The following is a 9,832-nucleotide window of genomic DNA, read 5'->3' as shown; positions in this document are numbered from 1 at the left end:
TGAAAAAATGATGTAAAAAAATATATAAAAGAAAAATAAAAAACCCCACAAAAACAGTAGGGAGAAGACTTGCCAGGGGTGGGAGGCCCAGAGGAAGGTGGCCCTCCGTTACTCAGCTCTACTCGCATCGTCCATTCTCCCCTCCATGCTGTTGGAGGCAAACGACAATGCCTGGCTTCCCCTTAGTCTGTTCTGCCAGCACAAGTCAGGTGGGTTAGGAGGGTGGAGGCAGCCTGCTTCTTTCCAGTGTCTGGTACCCCAGCAGTGAAGGGTTCGCACACTATGAAGGTGTGGTGACAGGAAGGGGTCTCTCCTGACCCTGCAGTGTCAGCCCAGTGGTCTCCCTTCTTCTGCCCCAGAGTCAGTGCTTCCCAAGTGCCAGTCCTTCCGTCACCCATCAGTACAGATCATCAGGAGCCCTCCAATTCCTCTAAGACCATGGATGGGAGACCTCCTGGTACAACTGGGGATCAGTAACCACACCACAATGAGGACACTAGGCCATGCACTGAAAACTCAACTGGCTTGAAGTTTAGAATTCAAGGATTCAGTGCCAGGCTGACCACAGGCCTGAAGCTACAGGCTACCACAGGTGAATGAGTGTATAATGAGGCGTCCCTGTGGGTGGCAGAAAGCAGCAGGACAGATGGTCAGATGTGCAGCTGGAGTGCCCAGGGCAGTCAGGACGAAGACTGTTTTCTGTCCACAGAGCTACCCCTCCTTCGCAGCCTCCATCTCTATGACTAGCAGCTTCTGCTGACATCGGAGAGAAGAAGAGCACTGGGGAGAACTGCGGAGTCATCCCCCAGCTGCCGAAGCTGGGTTGACAAAACCTAGGAACACCTTCTGGTGTTGAAAGCCAAAAATTAAGATTTATTACCCACAAGAGGGCCATCTGCTACTGGAGCTGTACCCCACTTTGGCCAAAGTCCTGCACCAGGGCTTGTCATCTCATGTGCTACTTTGTTCCCACCCTGTGCCCGCCCCATTCCCATAGCGAGGCCTCTAGGAACACGATCCATGCTTCGGGACAGGTCACTTGGCCAGCTCCTCTGCCACTGCTTTGCGCATCTTGTCCTTGAGGTAGGCACTTTTCTGCCACTCAGACTTGAGTTCCAGCCATTCGTAGAAGGGCACCTAGGGGAAGGTGTTAGAGATGGGTCAGGGAGGCGGGAGACCTCTGGTTTGCTTATTCTTTTGTATACCACACTCTGGCCCCCAAATCCTGAAGAAGTCTATGGAGTAGCAGGACTGGGGGTGAGAGATACGCTGGCTTCATCAGTGCTTGGACTGGGATGGGCCTGAGTCAACGAGCCAAGGATTCACAACTACATGGGCCACAAGGATGGCTTGTGAACTTTTTAAAAGTTGTTTATAAGAGGGGCCTCCCTGGTGGTGCAAGGGGTTAAGATGCAACTTAACAAGCTGTCCGCAGCCTCTGCAGCACGAGTTCGACCCCAGGCCAGGGAGTTACACCCATAGCGCAGCAGACCTCTCCTATCTAGCCCACTGCTCCCCTCAGCAGTGTATTTCATTTCAGTCAATCTGCCTGTTCTGTTCCCCACTCTGTCTCTGGTGAATCCTCTCACCCCTGACACCTCTGGCTTGTACCCCAGTTCTTGTATGCATAAATAAATCTTAAAAAAAAAAAAAAGTTGTTTATAAGAAAACCACCCGAAGAAGAAACTATCACTAAACTCTTATGTGACCCATAGAGACACTCATGTATTCTCTGGGTGTTTATAGGCGAGAACCCACAGAGCTCTATACTAGTCACAGAGCAGTCCTGGCCTCACTTCTACCTTGGGTGGATGGGGGCTTCTTCCTGAATAGTCATATCTGTGCAACAGATACTTACATCAACTACTAGGAAGCCAGCAGCCAACACATGCCGCCGGGCCAGCACAAAGCGTCCCAGCAAGTCTTTGCTTCGGCTGTTGAAGTTGGGGAACTCCCACCTCAGGAAGGCCAGTCTGGTGGGGAGAAAGGGGACGCTATGGGTGCTGACATCTGGGCCCTTAGAGAAATTCTGAGAAGAGCCAAGCGTGCTTGGGCCCAAGATCTGTGTGCCACCTACCTCTTAACCCCAGGGGGCAGTGGCTGGTTCCCAGAGGGTTGGGTGAGATGGGGGGCCACGAACTTCCGCAGGGGGAGGAACTGGCCATCTCTATCCAGCAGCACTTCAGCATCTGGAGAGAAGCATGGGATGGGAAATGCTTGGGGATTATCCCAGAGAACAACAGGATAAAGCTCAGCGTGAAGGACATGCTGAGAGAGCCCCAGCCTATTTGCTGTTGCAGGCAGACATGGCTCTATGGGAATCTGGGCCAACCCTCAGTCTGGAGTGGGCAGGATCAGAACAGCTTGCAGAGGGGACCACTGAAGTCCTGAGAGTTCTCAGGCCTAAATAGGCTCTATGCCAACCTGTTGGGAGAGAATAGGGGGGATTCCTTACCCAGAACCCAGCCATATTGTGTGGCCACCATGAAACTGCCCCGGTCAGCATTCCCCAGAAGCCCCTTCAGTGTCTCTTGCAGCTCCTTTTGAAAGGGGGTCACCTTCTTATCAAGGGCGGAGGGGTTGGGCACCAAGGCTGAGGCCGGCAAAAGGGGGCCTGTGTATTCAGGAAACTCTAGCCGGGCAGTGGCATTGATGTGGAGCAACTTCTGAAAGGTGCTCTGTTCCTTTGGGGACTTGCCACCTAGAGGAGAAGAGAGAAGGAAAGGGAAAGCTGTAGGCCACCAAAATGGAGGAATAAGGGCGGCCCCGGGGGAGAGGGAGTAGCACCCCTACACCAAGCCCCAATCTGGTTCAGGAATGGGTTTGCTGGTCACCTGTGGGGAGTGTACAGAGAAAGACCATGTGCTGGATGAAACCTGGACTGACCCACCTTCCCTGCTGACAGCTGGCAGAACTGGGCAGTTGTCACAGATACAAGAGTATATGGGAGGCAGTGCACTTGCCTTCACTCCGGAGAGGTAAGATGTTCCCAATGCTCACCTAGAAACTGGGTGTGAAGTTCAGGGCGGAGCACAGCCTGCAGCTCTGCATCCTGTACCTGCTGCAGCACACACAGGGCCCACACCACGTCCACCTGCAGGGCTGGGTCCAGGCGTGCCAACTCTGACCCCAGCTTCTCATGTACCTGGGCCAGGACAGGGCCGTAAGGAGAAAGCAGGCTCTGCTTAGTGGCTGCAGATCTCCCCAGGCACAGTAGTTGGGGAGGAACCTCAGAGGCACTTTTGGGCAGGCTTCTTGCAACTCTAGTTGTAAGGTACCAGAAAACTTCCTCATCCCCTAGGGTCAATCTGGATAGCAAGACCATTCAGCTGAGCTTTCCCAAGGCCCCCTCCACTGGCAGGGGACAGAGGGGAAGGTACTTCTGGCTCTGAGAGGAAGAAGGGATATGAAAGGTTAGCAGCTGGTGCTGAGGAGAGCTGGCTGACACCCTGTTCAGGGGCCAAGGGCAACCCTGGTCCACAGAAGATTTGGGTGCACTCAGCATCGTGGCCTGCCTACCACTTGTCCCTATCAGCAGGTCTGAGGTAGACCACTGAAGTTAAGGGGGGTTCTGGGAAAGTAGGCCAGGAGCCTCCAAGTCCTGACTGCATAGTGAGGGAATGGTCCTGAGCACTGGCAGGTCTGGGTCACACAGTGGCCTGGGATATTGGCTAAGCTGGCTCATCCCCTACTACCCCCCACAGAATCCCCACATCAGAACTTGTCTCATTCTTGCCCAGCAGGGGAGAAGGTATAGGATAGAGGAATGAAAGCATAAAGACCATACCAGGCTGAAGAACCGCTCCTCTTGCTCTGGATGGAAGTTCAGACGGGCAAAAGCCAGAAGCATGTTGCAGAGATACGGCAGGGTGACGTCCTGGGCTCTGCTCAGTATGTGCTGGGTTAACCAGGTAAGGCAGAGAGCAGGATGAGAGGAGCCAGGTGGCCAGGGCAGATCCCCCAACCCCCAGTGGTCCCACAAGCCCCAGAAACAAAGGGTAATTTACCAGACCCCAGCCTCTTAGCAATTACTCAAGGACTAGGACCTCAGGAACCGCACTCCCAATGGCTTTAGAAATACTCTGTGACCAATAACTCAGATTCGGCCAGGCTCACACAACTCTGGCCTTGGGCAATGTCTTTCCTCACAACTCTTTGGGGAAGAGTTTTGTATGGACCCTTGGATTCACCATCCATGCTGCTCCCTGCTGCAGTGACCCAAAGAAGAATGGAAACTCCTCTCAACTATATTTCCTTGCAGAGTATCATTTCTTTACAAGTATAATAAGCTAAAGAGTAAGAAACATGTATTTGCCACCAGGGGCCCATGCCTTAGGTGTACATCTTCAGTTCACCTGAGCAAGAGCCTCAAACAGAGGCAGGTTGAGCCACTTGAGAAAGGCAAAGGACTTGGTACAGCGGGCCACCTCGCTGGATGTCATGCTGGATATATGAGGCAGCAGGTCAGCAGCCAGACGCTGGAACACCTGGGTCTGGTGGAAGTTGAGTTTGCCTTTGGGACAGAGCAGACCCCAGGGTTTACCTGGTTAGGGCTGGCAGGCAGGTTGCCCACTATCCACCCCACCTCCCTGCCCTGGCATCAAGCTCTAGGAATTTGGTGTCTGTGACCAAATTTATCCCTGAGATCCAAAAGAGGTGATCAGGGCCCATGAGTCACAGTGCTACTGTGGCAGCCTTTTGGGCTGGTGCCTGCCATGGGTAAGCCAAGCACCCAATTTGACATAGCTGCTGCCAGAGCTTCTTTGTCCCCTCTATTCCCCTAAGGGCTCACCATAGGCATAGGCCAGGTCCAGGAGAATGCCTTTAGTTAGGGTGAAGGGTTTCTGGACCAGGTGGTAAGAGACAGCCCGCAGCAGGGGCACGGACCGCCGGTTCTGGGCCGCCAGAGTCAACAGCACCTTCCGTAGCTCATCAGGGCCAAACTGCTCCACCAGCTCCAGACACTGTCAACCACAGCCGGCAGGGGTCAGCTTGTTGGCCTGAGGGCCAGGGGTCCCATGCAGTGCAGTCCCTGCGAGACAGCAACTAGACCTGAGCTTCCTAGACCCAGGCCCCATCTATGCAGGGCCTGTCTCACTCCCACCCAAGGAAACCCTGGGCCTGAGGCAATGTTTGCAGTCAAACTTATCCCAGGACCAAGGTCAGGAGACCCAGGGCCCATGAACTGTGGAATTTGTGGTGGCAGTCATCCGGGCCAGTCTCCACTATGATAGGAATAGGGGATGAATTGGACTGTGGAGCCGAGGGTTTGGGGAATAGGGACATAACATCTCTAGGAAGTGCTAGCCAGCCATCTTGGCTGGCTCAGGCTACGCCCATCTCTCAAGATTATGTGAATGAAGCAATTTTGGATGTTAAGGAGCAGAATTCAGGCTCTTGTACTCTTTTCTCCAGGAGCCAGTGGACTGAATCCAGTGACATGGTCATAGAATACAGGTGTGCCACCTATAGCTGCCTGGAGCTCCCATCCCACCCAAGGTGATGCCCCAGATTCTGGAAAGAAAAACTTCCAGGGCTCCTAATTACATAGCCCTTTCCCAGAGGCCCTCACCCAAGAAATAAGTCCAGAGCTGGTGGTGGTAGGGTAGGGGGTCAGGAGGAGGAGGAGGAGGAGAAGGCAGGAAGCCTCTTCTCAGCTCCACTACCTTGTCCTCTAAGCGGTTCATCAGTGACTCAGAGAGGTGTCCTGCTTTCATCATGATGGATACCAGCATGCGGCTGTCTTCGATTTCTGCCCAGCGCCGCTCCAAGTGCACAAGCAGCTCAGCCAGCAGCTCCTGGGAGTCCTGCCCCTGCATGTAGGTGGTGCTGGACTCAGCCAGGAAGGCCAGGTGCTTGTACTTAAGCCTGCGCATGCGCCAGCGAACCTCTTGCTCCACAGACCGAAGTTCCTTGGAGGGTGAGGGAAGTCCTAGTGTATAGAGGCTCCGAAGCAGCTTCACGAGGGTTCCATGCCAGACTGTGGTTATCTGGGTGGGAAGGACACAGGCAAATTCACATCTGTGTTGTTACTGAGAGGGCCAAGGGTCTAAGCTGGAAGCTGCCTCCCTAGAATGATCTTCCTCAATATTTTAAGACACGCACTTCCAACTGTCTACATCAGGTTACTCCTCATAGCCTCTGTCTGGGCCTGGCTCTCCAGTCTCCAAAAAAAATATCCTACTTTTGCTGCCTTTAGCCAAGTTGTTTGCTATCAACTGCAAGCAAGGACTCTGAGTGATAAGAGAAATTTGCCTAGTTTCTCTAACACAAATTTGAATGATGTAGTGGGTTAAATGGAGTTCTAGCTACAGCTCTGCATGGTGGACATACCTGACTTTTGCTTTCTCATTTGTGCACACCCCAGCTCCAGACTAAAGTCAGAGTGAGTGGGTCTCCCTGGTGATACAGAGGTTAAAGTCTCAGCGCTATCAAGCTATCACCAGCCACTGCAGACTGAGTTTGATCCCCGGCTAAGGAGCTGACCTACATGGCGCAGCAGACCTTTCCTGTCTCATCTGCTGCTCCCCTCAACAGATTATCTCTGTATCAGTGTATCTCTGCTTGTTCTGCTTCCCACTGTCCCTGGTGAATCCTCTCACCTCTCCCCACACCTCTGGCTTATATCCCAGTTCTTGTATGCATAAATAAATAAAAATAAATCTTAAAAAAAAAATGAGTGAATCCCAGGCAAATGTGACCAGTGTCAAGGACCAGTTAGGATTTTTAAGGTCCATTCTGCCAACAAACTCGTCACTGTCACTTGCAATGACAATTACAATTTTTAACAATACAATGACTTCATTTTTTGGAGAAGCTGTTGGATCTGAGAAGATGCTTGGTGGTAGTGGGGCTGTCACATAGATTAGGAAGCAGGGAGAACCCAATTAACTGAGAAGTCAGGTTCACCTCCCGCACTTTCATGTCTGGCTGCCTGTCTATAAGGAAGTAAGATTCACCTAACAGGGTTGTTGTGAGAAATAACAGAGAGAAAGTATATGAGAGTATCTTAATAGCTACAAAATGAAAAAACATCACCAAATGTTGTAGGACTCCTAAATATATGACAGATTCCTGTTCTGTACCTGGAAAGTGAATGGCTACTTTGGATCCCCATATCTTTGCTGTTTTCCACTTGTTAAACCATCAGAGAATACTAACGAACCCACCTGACTGTTAGTAAGACTAAGAAGTTGCTGAAAACGGGGATCCTGTATGAGCAAGGCTTTGTCCTCTGGTTTCTCTGATAGTAGGCGAGAGATCTGGATGAGCATGAGGGCTGCATGGTTGTGATGCAGGCAGTGACCACCACCAAGGAGTTTTAGGATGTCTTCTGGTTGGGTGGCCTTCTCGATAAGGTGGTCTACCTCCTGGCGCTCTGGGTAGGGAGTAAACACTTGTTCCTTCTCCACAAGTTCTGACAACGGACGTGATAAGTGGGAACTGGGTGAGGTAGCTGAGGAAGTCAGAGTCCTACGGGCTACCCCAGCAAGTCTTAGTCGGCCAGCTGAAGACACGGCAGGGGCTAGACGCGTGGCTTCTCTCAGGAGGCAGGTGCACTGCTTCACCAGGCGAGCTGCCATGCTGACTCTGGGCAGCAGGGAGGCAAGGCTCCTAAGAAGTGATTCTAAAGCCCTGAAAAGAGAGAACCCGGTTGGTGCTTATAGTTCCTGGTTCAACAAAGGACAAATGAATCTGAATCACAGGTACAACCTCAATAAATCAGACCCAACTTTTCTTTTCTAACTGCCCACACTCATGGGCATTTCTGGAAGCAAAATCTCAGAGGATTTTAGTTTCAGTACCGAATGTAACAAAATATCAAAATTCAGGAGCATTACAGCTTGGGCCAGAGGGTTCTGAGTTCAGCTATATTTCAAAAATCACCTAGAATGGCTCAACAATTCAGATTCCCAGGGCGTCTCTCCAACATCTGAATGGGAATCTCTGTAAGTAAGGCTCCAACAGCATTTATTAAAAAATTAAGAATACCCAGAATTAAGAATGACTGGCTTACAGAGACAATGGGAGAAGATATTTAAAATCAGACAGCCCCTGTTAAGTTATGGACATACAATTATTCATATCCCACAACTTCAGGGGATGTATCTCAATACTTTTAGAAATATATCTAGCTTCCCAAAGACAAGCTAGCTTACATCCCCAAGTTAAAAAAAAATTAAAATTGCACTGGCAACACCAATTATAATACACTTCGCAAATGGCCCGGAGTCATCTTCTCAGTTCTACCTCTTTATCTGGGCAACATCTTACATTTTCATTACACCTTCCTAGTGCTGAGGCTATTTACCCCCGTGCCCCCCGCTCAGAAAAGTGTTACCTTCTTCATCAATCTGTTATTAATGTCAATAATGACGACGATGCTTTTAATAATTTACCTGTCCGGTCTTGTTCACCAGAATGATTGTATGACCAGGGCAAGGCACGTGATAGGGGCACGATAAAATGCTAGCTTGAGACACTTTCCTGCCAATGGGAGTTACTCTTTTTACTAAAACTTGGTATATGCCCAGAATATATATATATATTTACGAGCGGATTATTCCAGCTGTAAAAAGCTTAGTTTAGGGAGGCGCAGGGAGAATACTGGTCCAAGGTCAACATACACCATTCAGAGTCCAGGTAACCGGGAAGCACCTAAAACGCTTCCGATTGAAGACAACCCTAGAGCTAGAGGTTCAGAAGCCCAAATAGATTTGGACAGATACCAATCCGGAAGTTCGACACTCGGGCACGAAAGCCACTCACTGGGGATGCGGAGTCAGTGGGAGGCTCGCTGGCCGCACAAGCCCCCTCCCAAGACTGCGCAAGAGGCAGGCGCTGCTACGAAATGCGCTGACCAGGACATGGACCCTCAGCCCAGGCTGCTCTCCCGCCCCCCACGTTTGGGAGCGCCCGCTTGGTCTCCCCTCGCAGCCACGCCCTCTTCCCTCAAGACCCACACTCAACAACCCCTTCTCCCTGCCCCGAAACCAATGCACCGCCGGCGCCACCGCTGACCTCCATGTACCCAAGTCTGTCCTCGGCCCACGAGGCCCGGCGCGCTAGTTACGTCACTTGTGGCGCCGCCGGAAGCCTGACTCGCGGCGCCCAGATAATCCGGAAGTCTCTGCCAAAATCCACTTCCGTTGGGAAGCCATCTTTGTCGAGGGCACAGGGTTGCCTACCTCTTTCCAACCGAATGCCATCTTTGTTAATGGTATAAACTATGTGATCGAAAATTGAACTAGAACCAGGATGGGCAACATGGGACGAAAAAGAAAGGAAAAGGAATTCAAGAACTGGAGAAATCTTGAAGACTTGGTCTCCCTACAGCCAGTACCCAGGTCCTTAAATGGAGTACGAGGGAAACCTTTTGTTGTCAAGAGCACAGTGTCACCACCCTTCCATAGTCTTTGGAGGAGCGCTGGTGTAGATTGCCCAGGTTGGGCTGTGTTAGGAGCCAGGAGCTGTGGGCTGTTTGCTTTATGGGGGGGCTGCTAAGTGCTCACTTGCAAGCTGTAGACTTAGTTTTTTGGCTTAATTTTTTTCTTGTAGTCCCATAGTTCTCCCACCACTGTGGCACCCATGACCATCACCATAGTCCCCTTGTTAGGGGGAAAAGGATGTCCTCGGGGCTGCCCTATAACACCCTGAGCTCTTTTCTCCCCTGATCTTGAAACAGGGGCGGAAAAGGCCACAAAAGAGGCCATAAGGCAGGAGGCTGGATAGAAGGATGAAATGGCCACCCACCTGTCCAGGCTCTGAGACCAGAGAGCCACCCAAAAGCCCCAAAAGGCCAAAAACCAAAGCCAAGAGCTGTAGCCTAACA

At 51.3% G+C, this 9,832-nt stretch overlaps 1 protein-coding gene across 2 annotated transcripts; it reads right to left on the bottom strand.

The window, feature by feature from the left end:
• Positions 1-1,035: 1,035 nt before the first annotated feature.
• TBRG4 (transforming growth factor beta regulator 4) lies at positions 1,036-7,583 on the bottom strand (the record flags this gene model as incomplete). Of its 2 annotated transcripts, XM_084247574.1 has the most annotated exons (10): positions 1,036-1,137; positions 1,859-1,973; positions 2,078-2,189; positions 2,456-2,701; positions 3,001-3,145; positions 3,788-3,898; positions 4,356-4,513; positions 4,793-4,964; positions 5,667-5,990; positions 7,170-7,583. In XM_084247574.1, the coding sequence occupies 10 exons, from the start codon at positions 7,581-7,583 to the stop codon at positions 1,036-1,038; spliced, it is 1,899 nt and encodes a 632-aa protein (XP_084103700.1). The 2 variants fall into 2 exon arrangements, with proteins under 2 accessions (XP_084103700.1, XP_084103701.1); XM_084247575.1 differs by lacking the exons at positions 4,356-4,513; positions 4,793-4,964.
• Positions 7,584-9,832: the final 2,249 nt, after the last annotated feature.

Source organism: Talpa europaea (assembly GCF_964194135.1).
Source record: "Talpa europaea genome assembly, chromosome: 11".
NCBI lineage: Eukaryota > Metazoa > Chordata > Mammalia > Eulipotyphla > Talpidae > Talpa > Talpa europaea.
Note: the sequence above shows the minus strand (reverse complement) of the source record. Positions and strands in the feature narration are given on the sequence as shown.